The following is a 27376-nucleotide window of genomic DNA, read 5'->3' on the forward strand; positions in this document are numbered from 1 at the left end:
ACCACCTGACATCCACTGGGAAGTAGCAGCCAACAATGAAAGGACCAAGGCAGTGACATCTACGCCAACGCTTTAAATCAAGAAATAGTTGAGAACCACTGGGCTTAGCAGTATATTATCTCCACTGCTGTGAGCTGTAGACATCCTGTGATAATGTGGCATGTCTCATTAAGAGCCACATCCATTGTTTGATGTATTCCACACTGGGCATGCGTATTCAGCAGCAGAGTAGCAAAGCACAAGGGCAGATGTCTTCACTTTGCCAGTCAGCTTTCCTATGATATTATTTCTAACGCCCACTTTTTGCTTGATATTTATTTGCTACATTTATATTGCACCTTTCTCACCTTGAAGGGGACTCAGAGCAGCTTACAAATTAAATTTACATACAATATTATATTATTAGCATAGTACAGTACCGGCAATAAATTACTATATTGTACTATATCAATATATTGTAATATTATTAGTAATATTACATGTAAAATATAATATATAATAGTCAAGCAGGGCTTCTCGTAGGTCAGAGCACGGTCCAGGGTAACTCTCCAAGTATTCTGGTGGACTGCAATGCTCCAGTGGGATTCCTTCCCAGGTAATCCCTATGTAAAAAGTCCCAAGCGGCTTGAAAACAATGGGCTTAGGCCCTGGCCACGTGCGTGGTGCTGCTGCCTCGGGGATCTTGGCTGCCCCTCTGAAGGCGCCGCTCGCGCTCTGAGGAGACAAAGCGGTGTCCCCCTCCTGCAGGCGCACGCGGGAGGGAGGGAGGGAGGGCTTTCCCCCTCCCCCTCCTACAGACACCGCGTGCGCTGAGCAACGGCCATTCCGATCCCAACCCCGCCCACCTTGAAGCGCAGGGAGACCTCGCCTTCGCGGAGGTGCGGGACACGCATGCGCACATCCGCCCCAAGCCCCTCCCCTCGCGTGGGAGGGAGGGAATCTGGGAGAGAGGGCGTGCTGACTGGAAGTGGCGTACGTGCAGCGCGGAGTTGGAGAGTGGCGGCGCAAGCTCCGCCCCCCTCGGCGCGAGAGAGGAGGGACGGGGTCTCGCGCCGGCCACGGAGGAGGCGGAGGACGTCGACGAAGACGCGGGTTCTCTCTCGCTCGCTCCGGCTTGAGGGGAGGAGAAGCAAGGGAGGGAGGCCTCGGCGGGAGATGAGGCGCTCCCTTCCCCTCAGCCGGCCATGAAGCGGTGGCGGAGGCGGCGGCAGAACTACTGAGGGCGGGCGGGCGGACCGGCGGGCGAGGAGGCCTCGCTGACGAAGGGGTGGGAAGAGAGCGGCGGCAGAGCACGACGGCCATGATGAAGTGAGCCCGCAGCTGGGCGCTTGGCCTTCCTGAAGAGGAGGAGGCCGCCGCGGAGGAAGCTGAGGCGTGGGACGCGCGCGGCAGCATGGCCAATGACAGCGGTGGGAGTGGCAGCAACGGCGGGGCCGGCCAAGGCGGATGCGGGGAAAGCAGCAACGGCAACAACGGCGGCGGGCCCAACAGCTGCAGCGCCAGCAGCGAGCGGGACCGGCAGTACTGCGAGCTGTGCGGGAAGATGGAGAACCTGCTGCGGTGCGGGCGGTGCCGCAGCTCCTTCTACTGCAGCAAGGAGCACCAGCGCCAGGACTGGAAGAAGCACAAGCTCATCTGCCGGGGAGGGGACCCGCAGCACGGGCACAACAGCCACAGCCGCCCCCACGCCGCCGGGGAAAAGGAAGGAGCGGGAGCAGCGGCGGGCAAGAAGGGAGCCAAGCCCCTTCCTCCTCCCACTCCCCCTCCTCTTCCCCCGGTGGCGACCAATAACCACGTTGCCAAAGCGGCGCCGGAGGCCCAGGAGGAGGAGGACGACGACAAGGATAAGGAGGAAGCGGCTGCGGCGGCCCCGCCAACCCGGGAGGCGGGAGGCCTCATCTACCGGGACAAGTCCAACTTGACCGGCGAGGCGTCGCTCCGGCGCAACGGGCAGATGAAGTCGCAGGTGCCTCAGCGGCTGGCGCTGGAGTACATCGTGCCCTGCATGAACAAGCACGGCATCTGCGTGGTGGATGAGTTCCTGGGACCGGAGCTGGGCGGGCGCATCGAGCAGGAGGTGCGCGCCTTGCACCACACGGGACGCTTCACCGACGGGCAGCTGGTCAGCCAGAAGAGCGACTCCTCCCGGGACATCCGCGGAGACAAGATCACCTGGGTGGAAGGCAAGGAGCCCGGCTGCAAGGCCATCGGGAAGCTCATGAACAGCATGGACGATCTCATCCGCCACTGCAATGGCAAGCTGGGCAACTACAAGATCAACGGCAGGACGAAAGTGAGTGGCCCTCCCTCTCCATATCCCCAAAGGCAGGCATGGGCAAACTTGGGTCCTCCAGGTGTTTTGGACTTTAACTCCCACTATTCCTTACAGCCTGAGGCCCTTTCCTTTCCCCGCTCAGCCACTTAAGCGACTGAAGGGGAAAAGCAAGGGGCCTGAGGCTGTTAGGAATGGTGGGAGTTGAAGTCCAAACTACCTGGAGGGAAGGCCAAAGTTTGCCCTAAGGGCAGCTTACATGCAGGGCCATCAGGGATGTTCTTGGGCTTTACTGACCTCTGGTTATAATCACTCCTCCTCCCATCATTCCACTCCCTCTAAACTAGGCATTGGCAAACTTCGGCCCTCCAGGTGTTAGGAATTATTGGAGTTGAAGTCCAAAACACCTGGAGGCCGAAGTTTGCCCATGCCTTCTCTAAACCCATTTACTTCCAGGTATTGCTTTTTAGAGAAACATTCACAAAAGATGCCTAGTGAGAGGTAACATTCTGAAGCCAAGGGTGAAAACTATTTCCCCATATTTAGGAGGAACAAGTGGTGAAAGCTGACTCTGGAGACCAGGGTTCAATTCCCCACTTGGCCATGGAAACCCACAGGTGAACTTGAGGCAAGTCACTCAGCCTGAAGAAGCCCTGTGATAGAATTGCCTTAGGGCAATGGTTCTCAACCTGTGGGTCCCCAGATGTTTTGGCCTTCAACTCCCAGAAATCCTAACAGCTAGTAAACTGGGTGGAATTTTAGGGAGTTGTAGGCCAAAACGCTTGGGGACCCACATGTTGAGAACCACTGCCTTTGGGTCTCCATAATTTGGAAACAACTTAAAGACACACAACAATTAGCAGAACTCCCCCAAAATCCCACAGCTCACAAACAAATCAGATGGCCACCTGGAATTGCCAGGCCATTTCTTGACCAAAAATCATCAAAACAGCTTCCTAACCACTCCCACACATGTGGTTTGCACTCTTTCTCCCACACCTCAGAAATCTGACATGTTGCCAACATACTAAAGTGGCCCACAGGGAGAAACTGCCCCTATCTAGGTAGCTTTCCCAACCTACCACTCTTAGGTTGTTTTAAACTACAAGTCAGGTCAGAAATTAGACTTTTACATGCTGGCATGTGAGAGGAGACCCCCAGACCACTATGACCAACTTGCCACATTATATTGACTCCTGTCCTTCCTGGAAAATGGGGAACAATTCTCAAATTCTTTAATGGGAACGTGATACATGCTTGAATAGATTAAACCTTGCTTCCCAATAAATAAGCAGTGAGGTCCTCCGAAAGGGATCTAACAAATGCATTGCTGGGTTGCTGTGAGTGTTCTGGGCTGCATGTCCATGTTCCAGAAGCATTCTCTTGGACGTTTCACCCACATCTATGACAGGCATCCTCTGAGGTTATGAGGTCTTTAAACAACAAGCACATTGTTGTTTAAAGGTCTGCAAGGGCAGCAGGGTGCACATATGCTTGTAGACATCAATGATCTCTCTTCATTGATTTCCCCCCTGCAGCTGTTTAATGTAATGGTTGACCTACAGAGGCAGTGATTGCAGTGATTGGAAGGAAGCTTTAGGAAATTAACATTCCGCTTTGTAATCAAATAAAAAAAGTAATAGTGGGTGTGGTCACAGAAGCAGTAAAGTGGGGTTATTCTTCATGATGAGCAGCCTTTTGCTTGTCAGTCTCATTCTCAGCTATGACTTACAGTTATTCTCAAAATCTTTGGGGGGGGGGGTAAAGTTTATGAATCCTGTCTAAAACTGACAATTGTGCTACCTACAGTTGTTTTGATGTCATTCCCTGTTTTTTTTTAATACTGAAAGATTTCTTGAGTACCTAAAAACATCAGAGTCCAATAATCAAGGGACATATGCCATAGAAAATATGTTATGCCACACCTATTCGTTTAAAGGTGCTGAATGTATCACACAAATGAATTAGGATTGTGGGGTTTCTGGTGGTTTGCTTCATGTAAACATTTGAAGCTCAAAAATGTTCTTGGAGGGCATAGTGCCTGTTCCTCTGTGTATACTGTTTTGTGCTCTGTGTGTGTGTCTGTAATATAAAATTCACGCCTATAGGAGCTGTGCTAACCATCAGATCAGAAGCATTTGATGCCAGGAGTATAACAATTCTATATATTAATGTAACACTACCCCAGTGATTGGTTCATGAGAACATCAGTGCACAGTACCTTCTCGGGGCCTGTTTTTTCATGCTTTATATGTTAATATGACCACTGGTGTTTGTTTCATGAGAACTTCAGTGTCTTCTCAAGGTCTGTTTTGTTTTTTAATGTACTATGACATTGTTGACAGAAGATATTGACCATCAGACAGCAGGATAAACAACTGAACTTGAGGGACTGTTGTAACTTCAGAAGTAAAGCTGTTCCTGTCCCACTCTTCTACAGATCTTGGAACCAGGGAGAGAATTGAGTATTATAGTACTTATGAATACATTTTTTTATTCATGTTCTGTTGGACACCTCTTGAAATGGGTGGGCATGTTTGTTACTGTTTTAGAATATTTTATACAACTGTTCTTAAAAATAGTATACCAAAAACTGGTATACAGCTAAATCTTAAACTCTTGTTTTATTAGATAGTTTAATATGCTGAAAGTTAGAATAAAAATACATAGAACATCAATTCTAGCTACTGTTCCATGTGTGTTCTTTGTCTTCCTAAAGTCTCTTATCAGGCTTATGGTACTGGCAGCTTCTGGATTTTGAAATTCTTGGTGGAAGAATTTGGATGTGCCTTGGGGACAGGAATGGAACCAGGCCTCCCACTAACCCTCATGTTATATATATATATATTCACAGTGAGCAAAGAAGTGACTGTAAAACCTTTACAAATAAATTAGCATAGGGTTTTGTTTGGGTTTTTTTTTTGGTGATGTTATGAATCAGTAAATGTCTTTATTTAATCATGTGTCACAGTTCTGTCTTGTATCCTAGAGTGAGAGTTTAAACCCCTTAAAACCATTTTTTTCAATGTTCCACTGAATCTTAGCAATATTCTCCACATCATTATATCATAAAACTACCCATGAACCGAAATGAATCTTAGACGACAGTAGCTGTTTTTAGGAACCCTGCTTCCTCTCTGGATAACTTAATGTCCGAAAGGTCTTACAGGTTACAAGTTGAATGGTGGTTACATGTAGCAACATTGAAGAAGGATTCTGGTAATGCTAACCCAGCTGGCCTAGTATTTTTTTCTGAATTATATAAATCATTGAATGCCTTGAGGTTATCAATGCATATAGCAGTGAGTATGTTGTCCTGAGAACTGATATATCAAGACTTTCATTCAATTTATGTATTATTAGGGTTATAAAAATCTGTTCTCTATTTGGTGTGTGAAAGAGCATTCAGTGTTTAGAAGCTGAGCATGGCATGTATTGAGAACTACTGTTTATAGGTAATTTAGCTTATATTTACTTTTTAAAAGTCTAGTGCACCACTTGAAATTTCTAGCTTTCGTTATATAAAAACTGTGTAGTTTCTTTCTGTTTCCTACCTGTTACGGATCATGTGTGATTTTCCTTAACTGGACTCACTGCTTATTAGATTTCTGTATTGAATTTCTGACAGGTAGAATTTAGCATCCATACAGATTTCTATTTCATGAATAAAACGATCATTTGGTGAGTGGGTTAGCTAATCAAAACTAACAGAGTAAACCCTGTCTAGAAGACAATTCCAGGTAGCAGTTGGATTTTATACCTTCAAAAAATGATGAATCAGTCATTACATGCATCACCTCAGTTATGCATGCAATCTAAAGACAGTCGTAAGTATGATCTGAAATGAGCAGGGTACGCCGAAGAATCTAATTTTAATTACTACTCCCTCCTCCCACATTCTCATTTTAAGGGGATGACTTCAGTATCAGCGAGTTCTTTTTATTCCTGACTTCAGTTTTGTTTAAGATCTTGTCTCTGTAGATTTCTGGAAAACTGAAAAGCTTGTATAGCATGATACTTCATTTGGTCTCATAAAAACATGGCTCTAAAATGTATTTTAGAATGTCCCCTTGTAATCCCATGTCTTCTCAATGAGCCAGTTATCATTTTTGGGTGAACTTCAACATTTGCTTCCTTATGATAATATAATTGCCTTTCATGCTGTCACCTTTCTGGTCACTAAGAGTTGCAGCATCATAATAGTTTTCAGCACCTCAATGTTTTTGTGCATGTATTAATTTTGTCCAGGTCATTACTTTACACCAGCACATTCAACAACTTCAACTAATTTCAGAAATTCTCTGGAAAGATGGCTTCAGGATTTTCTGGCAGAATGGTATGTCTTGGCACATGTACACTTTAGAATTAATGCTGTTTAACACCATTTTAGCTGCCTTGGCTCAATGCTAATAGGAGTACTAGTTTTACAAGATCTTTAGCCGTCTCTGCCAAACAGGTCTGGTGTTTCAAACTACAGCTCCCATGATTCCATACCATTAAGCCATGGAAATTAAAATGGTGCGAGTTTGCATTAATTTTACAGTGTAAGTGCACCCTCATTCCCAGTAGATGCAGATAAAGAGGGTAGCTGGAGGAACAGAGACAGGAAAGAGTTGTCACAGAGAGTAAGGGAGTGGACTTGACTACATTTATCTCTTCCATCTACCACTGGCTTCAGTCCTACCTGCTGCTGGTATATTGGTTTCTTAACAGATTAGCACAGTTACATGGCTCTCAGCAGAACAAAGTTTTCCCACCACTACTTTGAAGTATCTCTACAGTCCTAGTCTGTTCTTTATGCTGATTTTTAAAATGGTGCCTGTACTATAACTGCTGTTTGTTTAGACTGATACTGTTCCTACTTGTAGTTTTTTCCTTCCTGATGGCTCAAAACACTTCTGTTTGGCTTTTTCTCTACTTTTCCTTAGGTACCTCTGTGTAGTGCACATACTCATGTTTTAGGTTTTTTTCTAAAACTCAGACCCTATTGCTCTTGTTTGTCTTTTTGTATTGTCAAAGTGGAGGGTGTGTTTATTTAAGAAAGCAAAAAAGTTGTGTGCCAACTTTAAGACAAACAGATTTAATATTAAACTTGTAGAGTTCCCCAGAACCTTAGTGATTGTTTTCAATCTTTTGTGTTGCTTCTGTCCTTGTAGTCAGCTTAGAAGTTTGGCTTCTAATGGTCAGATTGCCCCTTCTCTTTTTCCTTCACAAAATCGATTTGGCTTACCTGGTGTGTGCATGTGTGTGTGTGTTTTTAGTATCATGTTTTTCTGTTTTGCTCAGTTCTCATACTCCACTGAAGGTTGTCTTTTCAGTGTAACTAGTAATCTCCCATGCACAATACTTTCATATTTAGATTATATTTATCATTTGTCTAAATGTTAGTGTGAGGGTATTCCTTATCAACTTGACTGAAAGTATTGTATATACTAATGCATATGTCAACATCATGTCTAAGCCAAGGGCAAGTTTTGAAGCCAAAAATATATAGTTTGCTTTGTTCTGTGAGTAAATCAAGGATTGAATATAGGGGCATGTAACAAACGGATCTTTTCTCCTTTTTAAAATGCATAGAGGGAATATACATAGGAAGAGTTAAAGAAAAGGAGAGGATCCTTCTATTTGAACAGTTATAGTGATGTGAAATTATATTGCTGATCTTAAAATGTTGACAAATAATGATAATAATGATAATGATAATAATAACTTTATTTTTGTATCCCACCTCCATCTCCCCAAAAGGACTCGGGCAGCTCACATGGGCACAGAGATACAAAGGAATATTAATGTAGGAAAAGAATAAGAATATAACCTGAATTAATAAAAAGGAGTGAGAGCATCAAGGAAATCAATTTGATTCTATTAGGAAAGGTTATGAGAAGAGGCAAGAAGCTCCTGCACCATTGCCACTCCCTTGGCCAAACTAGAAGCCTGGTGGGGTGGGAAATGGCAGCCCTCCCTTCATCCTCAATTCATCAGTGACATAGGGAACCATTTTGGTCTTGCAGTAGGCCTCCAGTTAAAAATAACAGTTCTGGTCTCTCTGTAGAGCTTATGCAGAAAGCCCTAACTAAAAATGGTCGCCACTGCTCCACTCTCCCTCAGGTGCCCAAAATGGCTCACCTGAACTCCTCCCAGGCTGAAAAAAAGATGTTGGGGAAGGAGGCGGACCTGCTTTACTTTCTCCAGTTTGGGCAAGGGAAAGGTATGGAACAGGAACTTCATATCCCTGTCTGTTATCACTGCCATTGCATTGGGTTCCTATTCCTGCATCGATCTGCGGTAAGCCAACCCACAATTTTTGGGGTCATTGCCTGTGGGTCTAGGTATGAGTAAAAGGTGGTTTTTAATATATGTACAATAGATTATTCCTTATTGGCCTCTCTTTTTTGTTAAAAGGGACTTTCTTAAACTGTAGTTTGCCTTTGTGGAATAGCCTCTCTTTGATAACAGCCAGAAATGGAACCTAAGGAATGTTGCTGTGTTAAGAATTAAATATGTTGGTTGACAGAGGAAACTGTAAGAAAGCCTTAGTATTTCTTGTTCCCTTATACTTACCTTTAATTTTCAAAAATCTGAAATTCAAAGCAAATGGACTGGGAAGTAAACATAGTGTAAAGAAAATGATCACTGCATGCTCTCAATGATATTTGTGTCAGCTAAAATACATTTTGTTCTTATTTAAACTCCTAAAACTTGGTTCACCTTTCTTAACTTTAGAGATCAGTCATATACGTATGTGTTGTTTGAATATGATGGTATTTAACCATTGTTGAGATTATACTTGGGAAGTTTGACTTTCTGTTAGGTATGAATGTTTCTTGCCATTTCTCAGTGATGCATATTTTTCAAATGTATACTTGAGATCTAACCCAGCTAACATACATCAATGAATAAAGGACAGAATCTAGATATTCATACATCAGTGAATAAAGGACGGGGTCATAAAGATGACTTGTGGCTATGAAGTATTGTTAAAACATTAAAACATGCTTGTGATCCAAGTAAGATGAAAATAGGCATGTCAGTTAGGTGTTGTTTATTCAAAGATTGTTGATTGATGAAAATCCTGCCAAAAAAACCAAAACAACACTTGTGGGTACTTGATTCCTTTCAAAATAAATACTGTACACAATTTCTTTAATTGAAATACTGATAGAAGTAATACGGAGAATCTTAAATCTTACATGGTAAATCTCACACAATCAGTCAGAGAGGGATTTAAAGGCCAATCCCCTCTGAACAAATTTTGGAAATAAAACCTTATGATATGTTCACCTTAGAGTCATCAGAAGTTAGAAATAACTCAAAGGCACACAAGAGCAGCAGATGTATAGTATCTCTATTTTTATACGGATGTTCGAAAAAGTTTGCAAAATGGGGTAAGTAATACAGTAGTAGCAAAATTTAATCTGGAGTAAATAGTATGTTAATGTCATTTCCAGAATTCCAGTTATTCTCAGAAATACAACATCAGTAGTAATGAACAAAAGGAATACATTTATTTTTTTAAAAAAATCTGATGCAAACAAGAGTGAATTAAATGTATTATTTTTAATTAGAAAGAGCTCTTTAAAGATTGGAATAAAATAGTGCTGAAAATGCTTGACAAGCAATAGTGCCATTTGGTTTGACTTGCTAGTGGGGTCAACCCCCATTCAATAGGTCTACTGTAGAGGCGGGTAAAGTGTGGCTTTTGGACCATAGGTAAAGGTAAAGGTTTCCCCTGATGTTAATTCCAGTCGTGTCCGACTTTTGGGGTTGGTGCTCATCTCCATTTCTAAGGCGAAGAGCCGGCATTGTCCGTAGACACCTCCAAGGTCATGTGGCCGGCATAACTGCATGGAGCACTGTTGCCTTCCCGCCAGAGCGGTACCTATTGATTTACTCACATTTGCATGTTTTCAAACTGCTAGGTTGGCAGAAGCTGGAACTAACAGCGGGTGCTCACCCCGCTCCCGGATTTGAACCTTCAACTTTTCGATCTGCAAGTTTAGCAGCTCAGCACTGTAACACACTGTGCCACCAGGTTTTTTTTTACCCTGAAAATCTCCTGGGAGGCTCCCAAATCCATTGTATGGGGTGAAGAAGGCATTTCACGACATCTCTCAAAACAATTTTCAGCATGCTCTTAAAAACTCTTTGCCTTACTAGGAGCATCTTCACCCCCACCCCCAGTACTAACTTAGGCCTAGAATGTGCCGTTTTTTCAAACACAGAAGATGGGGAAATTGCCATCATTTTCCTTAGATGTGTTTGGAGGGAATATTGTTTTGGGGGAGATGGGAGCAGGTGCAGCTTTGTAAGGTCTCAGTTTTGCTGCCTATTAGACATCCCCTACTTCAATCTTTACAGCATTTGCAACTCATGGCTGGAAAGAGACTATGTTGGTGTTTTTGGCTTTTTGTTATAATTGTATTGTTTTTCATTTTATGGAATTGCAGTGCATTGAAAATATGTTGTACTTCTGGAAAACAGCTTCTGCATATTGGATTTCTGGTGGCTATGCATGATACTTCTTGAAGGAGTAAATAAAGAGAAGGGAAGTGTTCTTCTTTTCCCTCTGCTGGATAGAATTTAGAACATTATGTTCTCTATCTTCCAATACTAATATTTCTAGGAGAGATTAATTACTACTTGTTTGGTTTTTAAACTGTTAGAAAAGTGGTCTGTCCTATTAGAAAATGAAAGGCCTGCCCTGCATATTAATAGAAGCCACAAGGATGTTTTGGTAAGATGCATAGATTTTTACCTATGTTCTGGTTCTCATTCAAATGTCCACATTATAATCACAGTATGACAGTGAGCAAAGTACATTATTGTGAGATAAATTGAGAAACAGAAAAAAAGAGAACAAAGAAAAATGAAGTACATAAAGTGACTAGTTGCTAGATTAGCATATTTAGTCACCGGTTATCAAGGGTCCAGGAAAAGAAAATTCGAGTGGTTCTTACTGTAGGAATATTGGTATCTAATACTATCTATAGCAGAGTAGGAAACAGACGGGAAAATACACAGTATACTCTGGTAAGATTTTTTTCAAAGGTAAAGGCTATTTTTATTTTTGGGGATAACACATCCCATTATTTTCTTGGTTACTTGGTTTTTGGACTCTTTCCTGGGTTTATTTGGGGCATTTTTTCAGAAAATTGTATTGGATAGATTGCATCGGCTCAAGTTTAGATGTGGTTGGATTTATACAATTTTAGCTTGTTTCTTAAAATATCTCATCTGCAGAATTGGAATTTCATAACAAGCATTCTTATTTAAATGGGAAATGTATGTATGTAAATTACCACTTTTGTGAATAATTACCTTTGTTTCACAACTGTTTATTTACTTTCCTTTAATACATACTGACATAAATCTTTAAGCTTAAATGACATAGTGCATATGTTACCTGGACGTACCATGAAAAAACTGAAGACAAGAATTGTCCACAGCTCAAACAACTTATAAATGACCTACATTTCATAGTATCAGTGAATGAAATCAAATCGTGTGCCTGGTCTTTATTTGTTCTTGTTGTGAAAAACCTTCTTGCCAACAAGAAGGCAGACAATTACACACAATTAGTAGAGGATATGCTCTTTCATTTCCGTAACATGAGTAAAGTCCATTATCTGCACAAACACTTAGATCACTTTCTAGAGAACTGTGGTGACTTAAGTGAAGGACAAGGTGAAAGATTTCACCAAGACATAAAAACAATGGGAACCAGGTACCAAGAAAGATGGGATGCACACATGATGGCAGACTATTGTTTGAATCTTATATGGGACTATCCTAGTAGATCCCATTCTCGAAAGTTTTACAAAAGGAGCTTCTTGTATGTTGAATGACTGGAATGTTTGTATCAAATATGTGCTTTTGGTATCAATTAAGTAGATATTTATGTGGTGTACTTTTAATTTTTAATGTCTTCTTTCATTTCTATGGGTAAACAGAGTGAAGATACATGTCATATGTTCTATATCTCAAAACATAGAACTGATATGGGAAAACAGGTGCCATTTTTGCAATCAGTAGGTCAAATATACCCAGAAACAGTCTCATGTATGTTGCCAGTACAGGGGTTCTCAAACTTTTTCACCTGCGGAACCCTCTTTGAAGCAAAAGTTTCTTGTGGAGCCCCAAAAATGTGTATATATTGTATTTTATCATGCAGGAAAAGCATAATCAAAGCACCTCAACAGATGGCTACTCAGCCTTCGTAATAATAATAACAGAAATCCCAGGGTCCATCCAGTTCAACTCCCTTCTGCCATACAGGAAAAGCACAATAAAAGCAGCCCTTGAGCGGTGGGAGGGAAATAGGGTTTTGGAAGCAAGGAAGGTGAGGGAAAAGGGCTTTTGGGGGTGAGGAAGGCAAGGAAAAAAGGCTTTTGGGAGGGGGTGAGGGGGATGAGCAGGAAAGAGGAAGGAAAACTTGGGGAGGAAGAGGGAACCGTGGAGCCCCTCAATATGCTCCATAGAGCCCCAAGGGCTCCATGGTACACACTTTGAGAACCCCTGGGCCAGTGTAATACATCGCAGACAAAGTCATTAGACAAAAGAAAGTTACCTAAGTATAGAAAAAGAATTGCTAATGCTGACTGTAATGTATAAGTGTAAGCCATATAGAGTCGGAGAGAGGCCCTTCTCAGACAAATGGTGATAAAATGTAATTAAAATTGTCACATTAGAATGATAGATTTTAAATAGTATAAATAAAATAGTGTCATCTGCCTTTATGATTCTCCTATGAACCAGGATGAATAGTGTTGTTAGAGATGGCCTAGAAACACAGACAAAATAATTTAAGTTTTGTTTCTTGATTTGTTTTTTTCTCCTTTTCTCTTTGTCACATTGTACACATTTCAGTACATTTTTCATTAAAATTGATGGAAATATTTGAAAACCACATTTTAATTTATAAAGTGATCACATCGAGTTTTTAAATTTCTGTTACTGGAAATAATTATCATAACATTGTTCTGTGCTAAAAAAACACAGGAATTTCTGAATCTTTTCCCCCAGTTCAGGTACTAAGATGTTATTCCCTTAGAGTGAAGGGAGGAAAGGCCTTGGTACTCTGGGGCATACTTTTGAATCAGAAACTTTCCTTAGTTTTATATATAATAATATATATTATACATTTATAATATATATTATGTATTTATAATATGTATTATAAATATATGTGGAACTAGGTACGACACAATATAAATACAATAAATAAACATTTATTTTGGCTCTGCTAATTTGATTTCGTAGTCTTCTTTCAGCGAGTACTTTGCTTGGTCAGTTTTTGACAGGAAAAGAGGCTTTGTAGCTTTTCTCTACACAGGGACAGAAACCTGTTTATTTTGACATAAAAGGGATGTGGTATTAGTTGTGAATTATGAAGGAAGTGGAAGACTTTTGTATTTATAGTATTAATGTCATTATTCAAGGAATTAGCATAATGTAAAGGCACTTTGATAATGATACTACCTCCAGGTGGAAGTAATAGCTTTTAATTTTTCTCTTCCAATCTGAATGGATGGAAAGAACATATTGGCCCAGCACTTACTGTGAATAATTCCTACTATTATAATTCACAATAATGTGATAAATGGATCTATTTTAAATGCTGAAATAAATGTTTTAAACAATATTTTTTGAATAAGTGTATTTTTCAACCTTTGCTTGGTTGCTTTTCCAAAACTTGACAGATATAATGGATTACAGAAATCGGTACTGTTCCATTATCCGGGCAGAGGCCACCAGGGAGAAGGATTAGAGAGAGAAGGATAGTCCATTTTATGGTGTGTGTGTGTGTGTGTGTGTGTGTGTGTGTATATATATATATATGTGTGTGTGTGTGTGTGTGTGTGTGTGTGTGTGTGTGTGTGTGTGTTAAGGAGTAAAACCATTTCCCCATTTTCCTGTTATTTCCCCCACCCATGTCCCAGTCATGGAAACAACCCTCGTTTATGAATTGGGAAGCAGGGAGGGGGGAATAACCAGAGAAAATGGGATATACAGTGTTCCCTCACATATTGCAGGGGTTATGTTCCAGGACCACCCGCAATAAGTGAAAATCTATGAAGTAGGGATACTATATTTCAATACTTATACATTATTTTAGTAGTTATACACTATTTTAAGTCTTTATCAACCAATCATGTGTTGATAAATCGTCTCCTTCTCTTCTCATTGCCTCTTGGGCTCGTTTTCGCTAAAATTCTTCAGGGACATGATTAGTAAGTACAGTAAATGTATATAGAGAGAATATAAAACTATATTATTCTGTTACTATTGTCAAATTAATATAACTAAATATTAGTTTTAAAAGGGAAAACATATCACAAAACTGCCTTGCTTTGTTGTCCCAAATTGCTCATGGTCCATCTCAAGAAAAATGATGTTCTGTGACCCTCCTTGATCACATTTCTAACCCTGAAATGACTTTTAACACCCATGTCTGATGAAGATATCTGGGAGCGGCAAAATCCTATGTAACATATTTTGTACCTTTTAGTTAAGCTAATAGAGGCATCTTTTTTTTTAAAAAAAAATTGCTATATGCTTCTTCACGCCCAATATAGCTATCCCTGGATGTAGTTCTGTCTGCAATGAGCCTGCTGCTGCTACTTTTATTATTACAGTATTATATTCATTTATTTATTTATATCTGCTTTTCTCTCAGAACGGAGACCCAGAGCAGCTCACAACCTTAAAAACAATACAGTTAAAAATGTACTAAATATAAATATTAAAATTAAATTCAATTATTCAGTTAAACTTTCATTAAAATGAATAAGTAAAAGCTGTTTATTTAGCTGCCCAAATATCTTAAAGGCACTAATCCTGTTTCACCTTGGAAGCCAAGCAGGGCTCATCCTTGAGTATTTCTTGCCTAAGAAAACACTGAAATTTACAGGATCCCGATAAGTTGACAGACGACTTGAAGGGTGTGTACACACACACACACACACAACGGGTCATATAAATCTTTAAACATAACATTTGAAGACTTCCCCCTTTTCCCTGCCTCTAAAACCCTTCTGTCTTTGCTGCATGCTAATTTTTAATAAAAAATGTAATTATTTTCATATTCTCAGTCATTAGAACCAAAGAAAGGACTCCATAGAGACTGCGGTTCCCTCTTGTTCATTAACTAATCGTAATGGCTAAAACATTTCAGAGGCATGCTCTATGTGTTCCAGTGTTCCAGACAAAATATCTGTGTTTATAAAGTGTGTATGTATGACTTTAAATGTCCAGGGAGCAGTTGGATCTCCAGCCACTGAATATTAATCTACTGATGATATAGGAATTGATTTTCAGTTTACTAGCATGTTCGAGTACAATCCAACAAGCAGTAGAATTATTCATTGTTTCAATATGTAGACTGCCACATCTGGGGAGCCCAGCATAGATAACTCATAAAATCCAGAATAGCATATTCATTAAAATATAAAGATGTATGCCCAAAGTTTTTTGTGTGTGAAAAAGTACTTGTTCACTGCATTTTGCATTGTGTTTGGGGAGGAAGGCAGCAAGCAAGTAAGCAGGCAGAGAAAGGTTCTTCCCTCCCTTTGTCCAGGCAGCATAGGACATATGAACAGCAGGCTTCTGCGTACAGGGGACCAGCGGACAGCTACGGTGACAGTGCAAGTTGTAGTAAAATGGGCCTAAAGATACCAGAACCTGTCTGATTTTGAAAGCTAAGCAGTGTCAGCTTTAATTAGTACTTGGATTGAAGATGGCCAGTTGATACCCCCAGATGCTGTAGGCTATATTTCAGAGGAAGGAAATGTCCCAACCAACTTGCCTATGAAATTATTAAGGTCACCATAAGTCGAAGCATAAGTCAAAGCATATAACATACGTTGTAGTAAAAAGTGCCAAGTGGGAGCATTTACCCTTGGTGAAAGGGGTATTCTCTGTACGGAAGTTTGGCTTTATAGATATGTTTTAATAATTAAGTGATAAGATGTCAATGTGGCTTTTTCCTAAGAAAAAGAATCTAAGGCAGCAGTTTTACCTTTTAAGATGGTAGTTTTCAAATAAATAGCGTATTGGTCTCTTGAAACCTTTTTAAAAAGGAAGGAGGACTTTTCAGATTAACTGGTTTTTATTTTTGCAAGAGCTTTTATTCATATAAACCCACTTCTTCAGATGCAGTACCGAGAGGTATTAAGGCCTCTGGTATAAAACATATTTATATAACTGGGAGTGATATACTGTAATAGTATCCAGAAAGATGCATTGAAAACTATCACTGATAAGTTTATACGTGTTTTGTTATATATATGAGGACTCTTGCATTAATATATGCATTAATATATGCAGTATGCAATGAAGCCATAATCTTTGTTCATACCTCTGTTAATGAATTGGAACATTATTCAATTTTGCAGTTATTTTTTATAGTATTCCTTTGTAATTTCCTGTTTAAGAACCTCAGCCTGTAAATCACTTACTGTGTGATGAGGAATGTTTAATTTTTTTGCATTTGGTATTTGGATAAGTTGAATATCCCTTACCAGAAATTACCTCCACATGGGTGGTTCAGTTACTAACACCTATGCTTTCTGACAGTTCACTATACACAAACTTTGTTTCATGCACAAAATTACTAAAAGTATTTTATAAAATTAACTTTAGGCTATTTTTATAAGGTGTATATAAAACATATGCACAATATCCTATTTTGTGTCTGTGTGCATGCACACAGACATACACACACAGAGATATTCCAAAAACCCAAAATAAATCTAAAATCCAAAACACTTCTAGTCCCAGCTGTTTTGCATAAGCAACCTGTACTTGTTCTCAACTGGGAACAGTAAGTGACTACTAGTGATGTTCTGTCAATTTGTGTTTTTGATTTGTCCTGTGGTCAGTGAGTACTTCAAAGTGTATAGCAGGCATAGGCAAATTTTGGTCCTCCAGATGTTTTGAACTTCAACTCCCACAATTCCTAACAGCTTATCGGCTGTTAGGAATTGTGGAAGCTGAAGTCCAAAACACCTGCAGGGCTAAAGTTTGCCCATGCCTGCTGTACTGTATATGTAAGAACTGATACTTTATAAATGTCATTTCCTAATTTATTCTACCATAAAGACACAGAAAACATTTATTAAACTGCAAAAAACTTTGTTTTTGCGGGTCATCCTGTAGCACATTTCAGTCACTTCACCAGCTGTTAGGATTTCTGGTAGTTGAAGGCCAAAACATCTGGGGACCCACAGATTGAGAACTACTGTCATAGAGTCTCAATCAATTCAACATAGTTTGTGGCAGCCACAAAAATGAAGTTTCTGGAGTATAACAACTGCTTTCAAAGTAAGTGCCCACAATTGAACAGGAAACAACACTTTCAAACTAGAAATAAGATTTTGTTACATAATGTTATTTATGTGACTGTTTTATGCTGAGTCATTATGACATCTTGCTAGATTAATGTGAATATTTCCTTACATCTTGAGTTTGTTGTCTGTTGCCGTCTTATATTTTTTAGCTGTAGTAACATAAGGCTAGATTGTTCTTATTCTGTTTGTTGTTTTATTCACTTTGCTCATACTGTTTTATTTAAATTATATACAGGGCAAAAATAGTATTTGATATTTTGTATATTTTACCATTCATAATGCCACAATGAATGGTAATATTTTAAATAACAAGCTCCCAGAAACATTTGTTTGGCCTACATAGCATGTTACAAGAGATTACACTTTCGGAGTCTTTTCCCTCACATTCATATTTTCCAAATTACTACTTAATATCAATTTTAAAAACTTTTTAAAAATCCCTCTGAGAAGTGCAGAACAGCTTGTTAAATAGAATGCAACATGTGGAACTTCTCATGGTGTTCTTTCTATCATGTTTTTATGACAGTAGCTAAAAGAAAGGATGAAAGGAATCTTATTGTTTGTAAGAATACTTGTATTCATTCACTGACATACTTATAATGGTTCCTTTATAGCTTTTTGCAGTGTCAGTGATGTTTCTTGCTGTATAGTTGACTAAAATGACCATTTGAAGTTCTCTATTTTTTCCTAAAAACAGTTTAGAGTATGAAAATTCAATCTTTGAAATGTCATTTGTTCATTCAGTTATTGCAAATGATTATGTATGACCCTTTGAGGGGTTTTAAAAAATCTTTAAAGTGAAAAGTATTAAGGATAGAAAAAATTAAAGTAATATATATTCAGTGTAGAGATGTCAAATTTCCCACAATGTGGAAGGGATCAATTTTAATCCCCCCCTCCCCCCCGGGATGGTGGTGGAATACATTTTCCAAAAAAAGGAGTGATATTGGCATTGATTGAATGTCCTGAATTGTCAGGATTCTTTTTACTTTTGTTGGTTTGTTAGGAGTGGATAAAACACTAAAGAAATAAAATAGATGAAACCACTGGCATTAACAAATTTGTGCAAATTATTTCTTCTCCATAGTGTGAAGGTACCATAAGGCATTTATTGCTATAAAAAGAAAGAAGGGATACTAGACCAGCTATTGTGGTGTTTATTGATTATTATAAGAAACTTCTGCAATCTATTTCACCAATTTTTCCATTCCCCCCCCTGGGAAATAGAGGTATGGGTGAGGGTTTTCTCCTGTTTCTTCATTTTTTTAAGTTAATGTGTTTTTAGTCTCATGTCTAATATCTTACTGAAAAATAATCAGGAAAATAAAATGTGTTTCATTTGTACAACAGACCCCATACACATTTGAAGGTTCATGACTTTAAATGTAATTTTGGTGTTGTTGTTACTGTTTTCTCATTGATCTTTTCCACCCAAGATCCAATAGTTTGTTTAGTGAAGTACTTACATAAGTGGAACTGAAAGGAGTCTCTTGTTCTCTTGATCCCCCCCATGTCTTGTCAGCACTTCCTCCAGATATCTGAGTAGTCCTCCAAAACTGAAATTTATTTCTATTGACTTTTCTTGCTTTGGGATTTTTAAAACTTTCAGAAGTGGAGGGAAAAGTTATTTTCTATTCATGTGTTGATCTTTTGATTGCAGGCAATGGTGGCTTGTTATCCAGGCAATGGGACAGGATATGTGCGTCATGTTGATAACCCAAATGGAGATGGAAGATGTGTCACATGTATATATTACCTTAATAAGGATTGGGATGCCAAGGTAATTTCCTGTTTCAAAGAGGTTTTTGCATGCTTGATCAGCCAATAATTTTTTTAATCATTTCAATAAATCTATGCATAGTCACTTAGAACAATACAGCTTCTCCATACCCCCTGAAGCGACTCTTGAGAGCACATGGTAAACTTTATCAAAGGCTTGCAGCCAACTTTTAGGGTCGACAGCATCTCATTTAGATACAATACAAAAATACTTGCTCAACTGGGAGAGGTAATTTACTCTTTTCTCCAGCACTGACCTTTTAGGTACTTCACTGCTGTAAACCTTCCCAACTTAGAGAAATTGCTCCTAAACTTGTATATTTTATAAGTCCAAAGGATCTCTTCTCCTTCATCAAGGTTGCAATTTTGTTCAGTCCCTCTTGTCCAATCTGAGATGCTGGCTAGAGCCTTGGATCTGCACTCCCCTGCCAATGAATTTTTATTTTTGGCTACTCAGAACCATGAATGAATGCCAAAAATCTAAATTCATTGGCAGGGGAGTCCTGATCCAAGGTCAGTATCATTTCTAGCATCGTCCTTCTTAGACTCTTCTCCTATCCAATAGCATGGTGTTTTTGAACACACTGCTATTATTTCCCTGCTATAGGTAGTGTCCCACTTTTGCCAGTTTTCTTTCTGAATCTCTTGAAACCCACTGAATTGGCATTGCATCCATTTAGATGTGTAAAGGATTATTGCATTCATGGTGGTTAGAAGAAAGAGCTTTCAATCTTGGAAAGGGTTTTACATATAGAATGGAGGCCCTCAGAAATGGATACTTAACTGCTCACAATACATTTCAGAGTGGGTTACCACTACCATTTGCCTGTATTGTGGCCAAGGAACTGCTGCTTCCTTCAATCAAGAGTTTTTCTCCCGATAAGTTTTCTCTCTTAATATTCCATAGCTAGATATTTGTAGTTGTTTGTAATTCTGATAATTCCTTGAAATTGTTGATAGCAGTTGTGAATGTGAAGCACTGTTCTTGTTTTTAAAGACAAGTGGAGGTATTCTTCGAATATTCCCAGAAGGCAAAGCCCAGTTTGCTGACATTGAACCTAAATTTGATAGACTGCTGTTTTTCTGGTCTGACCGCCGCAACCCTCATGAAGTGCAGCCTGCATTTGCTACAAGGTAAGATGAATGAATGTTTGCATACTAACTTGTATATTTGGGTGGGAATTGAAATCCTGCCAATAATGTTTTGTTTTTTCTTTCAAAAATTGATTCCTCTCTGTAAGTCTTGGTGATTGTCTTGCTTTTTCAGGAAGTATAACTTATGCTTCTCTAGACTTGGGAACAGGAGTTTAAACTTGGAATAATTAGCATCATGCTGCATTAGCATAAGTTATGATCTAGCAGAAGTCATGATTCAAGAATGTATTGAAATGAGTAAAAAAAAGTAGATTTCTATGTAGTTGCAAGCTTTTTTTTCTTCTTCAGGGCATATTGAACCCCAATACATTTAAGTGTTTCATGAGAAAAATGTTTAAATTGAATTTTTAAAGTCAGCGAAGGTGAAGGGATTAATCATGGAAGCCAGTTTCTGAATATGGAAATGTTGACATGCATTTTTTGCTTTGATTTTGTAATGTTTAAGAAAAGGGGGGAAATAATTACATTAATGGATAGATAACTCATTGATTAATTGGTCTACTCAAATTTGGGACTTAGCCACTTTATATATTTTTTATTATTAGACATGTTCTGTTTTCTGAGAAACTGGTGCCCATTTGCTGATGAACAGTAGTGTCATTTGCTTTGCTGATAACATTTAAAATCTTACTAGTAAGTGGAAAATGACATTTCCTCAGTGTACCCTTCCAGTTGGACCCTCCTTATTCATTTTATTTTGCTAAGGCTCTGGTCAGCCTTGTCTATAATGATCTTTAAGTGTTTCCTAGTCAGTAAAACCATAAGAGAAAATTTCATTTCCCATTTTATTGAGTCCATTTTTTCCTCATTCAACAGATAAAGTGCTACTCCTGTGGGAATCTGCATGTTCATGTTGAAGCCGATAAAACAACCCATCTTAAATTTGCAAATATTTTACATGAAATCATGCACACACACACATGCATATGAGAACATGCACACCCCACACATGCATGCACCACCACTACCATCAAATCATATATCATATATGTCCCACAAAGAGATAAAAAAAATCCAGGCTTTGCAGCGACACAGGGGCACATCCCCATGCAATTGAAGCACAGATAGTTCTAGATCAGGCATGGGCGAATTTCAGCCCTCCAGGTGTTTTGGATTTCAACTCACACAAATTCTAATAGCTAGTAAGCTAGCTGGGATTTCTGGGAGTTGAAGTCCAAATCTCCTGAACCACTATCAATGTATAGGTGGAACATAAGGGTTCATACATTTTCTATGATGTTGCTTTTTAAAGCATTCCACGTAAATATGCTTTATTTCACGGCAGTTCTGGCCAGTACCAGATCTGTGATTTTTTAATATAGTCAACAAAATTTTCAGTAGTGTTTTAATAGTGGCTTTGGGGGGGGGGGTCTCATCAAAATCATGCATATCAATAAATGTCCCTTTTTAATTTGAGATCTAACTTACCTACATTGTCCTATGACAGCCATTTTGTAATTTTCCCCTTAAGACTTTTGAACCTTTTAAAATCTGTCCATGGGCCTAAAAAGGTGGTGGATTCCTGATATATTATGAGCCAAAATGACTCATTCTACATATTACTTACAGGGGAAAATTGTAAAAAGTTCTTTCTCATTTGAAATGTTTTTTTCTGATCATACTTCACACTGTTGAGATATGAGCTATCAGCCTGTCCAGCTAGAAATATTGTTTTCCAAAAAGAAAAAAATGTGGTCTTTGAAGGGCTGTGGAAAGTCTCTACTGAAGCCATGATGTCCATTAGCACCATATTGAGAGGAGGCAGCACCAGGGGTTAGTCACAATTCTTTGTCAAATGTCACTAGAAAGATATTTCAAAGAATATTGAAATATATTTAAAAACATGCTACTGCTTTGTTTCATTCATTCTTTTAAAGGTACGCAATAACAGTGTGGTATTTTGATGCAGATGAACGAGCCCGCGCTAAAGTAAAATACTTAACAGGTAATTCGCTTTTCTGTGTTCACATTTTTGATGATCTTCCTTATTAAAAGACTCACTATTTCTTAACCATGAATTCTTCAGAATATAACATACAGCAGTATCTGCTGAGTACCATGGTCATTACGACAACAATTAATAACTGAACTTCTGTGTTTAGAAGTGAAATATAGATTGCTTTAATGTCATTTTATCTCATCCCAATGGCTCAGCATCTTTCTAACATCCCTTATTACTAAAATTTAGTGCAATCAGATCACTGTAGATTACGTTGAAAATTCTGATTAATTTGACTGTATATTTCCGATTTAGCACAAATTGATTACTCAAAACATCTGATGAAATGTGCTAATTTATTTGTCATTAAAAATTTGATCATGTCACCCAAGAAAAAGAGTATACGAGAGACATTAACAAATGGACCAGTGCAAGGATAGACAGATTCTATGGATGGTGAGACACACTACATCTGACAGGGTTTCACTGTACCCTCCACATCATTATACAGTGAGCCCTCAATATTTGTGGAAGATTGATTTCAGAACCCACCACAGATACCATAAACCAAGGGTGCTCATGTCCCTGTTACGGCAGCAGTATAGATGTGGACAAGACCCATATGAACAGCACGAGCCCACTATATACACAATGACAGAATTAGTCACCAAAACTCACACCTTGTATGTCCTTTGTGGACAGTCTCCGAATCCAAATGCTCTGGAGGTTGTACCATAATTTGATAGCTGCTCCCAAGAGGTACACTACTTCCTTGTTTGCCATGTGCTAAATTGCAGTGCCAGCTCCCAACAGTTTCCTGTAATAGGGGAAAGTGGCATAGTGTCCTCCTGTTCCATGGAGCCCCACAGTCTGGCAGGGCAGAGTGCCTCCTTTCTTTTTCGTATAAAAAATTATAAATACTGTTTTTGTGGTGTGTAGAAATGCAGCAATGGCAGCAGCAGAAACCCTATACTTGCCCACTTATTATAATGCTCTCTTAATTATGGCATTCACTTTTTCCCATTCAGATTAAAAATAAAGGTAACCATGTTAGCCAAAAGAAAGAAAATGAGAGTAATAAGTCAGCTAAAAGCTAACTAAGTATTACGCAAACTTTCACGTTCGCCAGAACTGTTACTCAAACAAGATGTGGCATTAGGGATTGAGGTTTAAGATAAGGAGACTTATCCAGTTTCAATTTTTATATGAAAAGTGGAAGGAGCCTTTAGTTGTTCAGATTAGGCTGTTTCATGAACTGAAATCATTTCAGGCACCTGGGACTCTCCAAAGGGGTTTTCAAAAGAAGAAAAGGGTTGGGGATGGTTTCTTGGTTGATAAAGCATTCTGGAGAACTGAAAACCTTATCAAATATGTTGTGATTTTTCAGTTGGATTATGATGATACCAAATGCCATATGTACCCATGTATGACTCAGTGGTAAGTTTTGGGGCCAAAATTAGGACCTTTTTATGAATAAATCGAGTTTATATTAAAAATACCCTTCTTCCTCTCTCCACCACAGTGGGGAAGTGCCAAAGAGTATTTACATTTATCCATACATAAGGTCATTCAGGTTTTGGAGGTTGATTTTTTGTCAATGTTTAAAACATTCACAGATATATATGGTAAGGCTTTTGAAAAATTACGGCATTGTTTAGGCAATTATCTAGTTTGTAAAAATAAAAATCAGAGTTAACCAATCTTAGGGAATTGCACATTATAGAGATGCGAGGAAATTGGCCAAGGTAACATTCTTCCCATTCAGCCAACAGAAAAAACTCAGGTGCATTAAAGTTTCCCATTGGTAGTAGCGGCCCTTCTATCCATAAGAGGCATTTGCTGGATGCAGCCCATTGTCATTCCTTATTTAATGTATGTTTTCTGTTGCAACAGTTAAGGTGGTACTGACTGTTTTAGAAGATACCACATTTCATCCTTGGGCATCTAAAATGGCTTTACATTCTTGAAGGTATTGAGGTGTTTTGTTTATTCCTAGAATATCTGTGTGTTTAATTTAAATTGAAAGTGAACTCATTCTTTTAAAAGTATATGTTGCATCTGATTTAGACGTTTCTAGAACATACATTAGTATGATAATCTCTAATAATTTCCCCTTTTTTCCAGGTGAAAAGGGTGTGAGGGTTGAACTCAACAAACCTTCTGATTCAAATGGGAAAGACCTTTTATAAAGCCTTCGATCTAGCAATTCCTTGGCTCTTCTCCTCCTGCCCCCAAACAGTCCTTGGCGCTGTCTGTAACTTTTGAATGTGAATATTAAGATAAAGGAAAATCAACGCCAAATCAACACTTGGAATAAACCAATCAATAAATAATAAGTTTCAGTGTTGCATCAAATGGATTTTGTAACTGCTGAAGCGTTGTACTACATGATTGTGACTCCAGTCCTGTGACTGCTTATTTGAAGATAAGCATTGAGAAGAAACAGCTTACACATGAAGTGCCCTACATAGTTTTCTATGTTGATATTTTGCCATTCAGTCATCCGGCTCAATGATGTTCATCTCCCTCTTTTTTTTTTTTTTTAAGAAAAGTGGTAACATTTGAATTTTTTTTTGTATAAACCAAGTTCAACTGATCAAAATTAAGCAAAACAAATATTATTCTTCAGAATACCATTTATCTATTTTTGTAAATTTGCTGTTCACACTGTTATCTTACCATGTAAAACCTAATTTAAATAAGAGTTGCCAGTAACTGATGATCACTTTGTCTTTTCACTTAAAATCCCAAAAGGAGCACTTTAATTACCATCTGAACCCAACTGTTTTTATTTTCATATCTTACACTAATTTGAACATTTTTTTAAAAGATTGCTGCTGTATTGTGTTCTTTGAAACTTTTAAAAAACTGAAACAGATGCCTATCTTGCTGTCAATTACTTTGTTAAATTTGTGGTTTTATATGTTGAATGCAGAAAGCAAACATTCTGTATACTGTCTCATTTGGGTTTTCTAAGTGACTGGCTTGCACTAAGTGAACTTGACGCTATCTGTACTGTCCTTGGTGTTGGAAACTGTGGGCACAATCCATTGGGAACTTCATCTATGAAAGCCACTTGATAGAAGTAAAAAGTCATTCAAAAACACAGCTGTGCTTTTTTGCAGCTTCTGCTTTTAATAGGGCTTGTGCAGATGGATTATCAAGTGGACTATGCCCATAAGTACCATCAAACCCCTCTAACAAATACAAGGGCTTTTCTAGGCTTTTAGATGTACCAATAAATACCCTTTCTACTACCTTGATGGGAGACCTCTGTTTTGACTCTTCAAAAAAAAAAAAAAAAAGCTTATTACCTGCCACTGTAGGGCAATGCAATTTAAAATCAGAGATGACGTTTCTCTCAAAGCAGTAGTATTCCTTCTCATTTACAGTTGAGTCACTTGATCTTACATAGTGTCAAGGCTGTATTCAGTGCATTAATACTGAAGTGCATCACTACGGCCTTAATAATGTAAAGGTTGTCATACTGCTGAGAAAGTTTTAACGTTTGCTTCTGATCAATATGGAGATGTTTTTGACACAGGAAAATAATTATTTGCTTTAAGATGGTGAAGCAATAATGTTCCCTCAACAAGATTTTTTGAAATGTTTGTTTGGGAAGGGATGGCTATGTGCTCAAGAATAACCCCTGAAGGAAAGTTTTTATTCTACAAGCCTTAGAAACATGAGCCTCCCTACACAATATTTCATCATCTGCCCCTTGATTCCCTCAACTAAATCAGAACAATGTGAGTGTACAGAAATATTTCTGTATGTACGACTTGGACCATTTTAGCATCTGTATAGTGTGTATTCTTATTAGAGACCTTTTCTATGGAAAGTTCAGTAATTTTTATTAAAAAAAACCCTTACTATTCATGTAAAACATGAAAAAGGAGTGTATTTAATGACAACTGACGAAGAGGGAAATTCAGTATTGTGATAGCATAATTGGGGAACTTGTGACAAGAGTTCTGGGGTTTTTTGTCCCTTCCCTCTCCCCTATAAAAACAAGCTGTCAAAACTTTTTAACAGTTTTTCTCTTCATCCTGGTAAATCAGAAGAAAACATCTCTATTGTAAGTGCCTCTACAAGCCTGACCAAGGAGTGTAAATCTTCTTTTCTGTCTGGTCTGCAGTGCAATGCACTGTTTTAGGCCTAAAGAACACCATTTCTGACTCTTAACTGCTTTTGTATTTTGTTTAATATGTTAGAAATGCACAACATACGCCTTTACATTTTTGTTTGTCCCTCTGTTCAAAGTATTGATGTCTTACATTTGTGCTTGCTGGGGAGATTTAAACATGGTTAAATCTCTCAGTTTGTTATTTACAAAAGATTGCCGAACTGGGTCTTATAACAACTGTTTAGAAAACCATTCATGTCAGTTTAGTCTCCAGTCTTGGGCATCACCAAGCATTAACCTACCAGTTGCAGACTGTTTTTAAACTGTCTTATGGCCTGTATGTGTGTTTAGTCCTGGTTAAAGATAAAGCTTCATAATATCTTTATTTCATGACATTAGCCAGCTGTAAAACACAAGACTTTTATCTAGCAGGCAAAGAAATTCAGGATTCATTTGCAGATTTCCTATGAAGTCATGTAACTTTTGAAAAACAGTGTTCATTACTGAAAGAGCTCTCAAGTTGCTTGTAAAGCTAATCTAATTAAAAGATGTATAAAGGTTCTTGAAACAATGTGGTGGTTATTTGGAATTATTTAATATTTTTAAAGTTTACATTACTACTAAATCTGATGGTGTGTATGTGTGTGTTTAGCAGTCAGTGATATTCCAGCTTGCAGTCAAGGGTCTTCTGCTAGCTTCATTTGTAAATCCTGTTTTTTAATTATCTTGCAGTGATGAGCTTTTAAAGAAAATGAGCT

At 38.6% G+C, this 27376-nt stretch overlaps 1 protein-coding gene across 2 annotated transcripts; it reads left to right on the forward strand.

Annotated features, from left to right (window-relative positions):
* The first annotated feature begins 953 nt into the window (after nt 1–953).
* On the forward strand, nt 954–27189 carry egln1 (egl-9 family hypoxia inducible factor 1). Of its 2 annotated transcripts, XM_062975600.1 has the most exons (6): nt 954–2293; nt 19280–19399; nt 20396–20532; nt 22431–22498; nt 24386–24461; nt 24617–27189. In XM_062975600.1, exons 1-5 carry the CDS (start codon nt 1394–1396, stop codon nt 24457–24459), a joined length of 1299 nt encoding a protein of 432 aa, XP_062831670.1. In that variant the 5' UTR covers nt 954–1393; the 3' UTR covers nt 24460–24461; nt 24617–27189. The 2 variants fall into 2 exon arrangements, with proteins under 2 accessions (XP_062831670.1, XP_003215910.2); XM_003215862.4 differs by lacking the exon at nt 24386–24461 and having other exon boundaries at nt 958–2293.
* Nucleotides 27190–27376: the final 187 nt, after the last annotated feature.

The sequence above is a fragment of the Anolis carolinensis genome, chromosome 1 (genome assembly GCF_035594765.1).
Source record: "Anolis carolinensis isolate JA03-04 chromosome 1, rAnoCar3.1.pri, whole genome shotgun sequence".
NCBI lineage: Eukaryota > Metazoa > Chordata > Lepidosauria > Squamata > Dactyloidae > Anolis > Anolis carolinensis.

Excerpts from the sequence above, each read along its gene's own strand:
- egln1 (XM_062975600.1), top strand. The coding sequence starts at position 1,394 with ATGGCCAATGACAGCGGTGGGAGTGGCAGCAACGGCGGGGCCGGCCAA. Across the intron at positions 20,533-22,430 it reads CAGCCTGCATTTGCTACAAG|GTACGCAATAACAGTGTGGT; the intron begins GTAAGATGAATG and ends ATTCTTTTAAAG. Across the intron at positions 22,499-24,385 it reads TAAAGTAAAATACTTAACAG|TTAAGGTGGTACTGACTGTT; the intron begins GTAATTCGCTTT and ends CTGTTGCAACAG.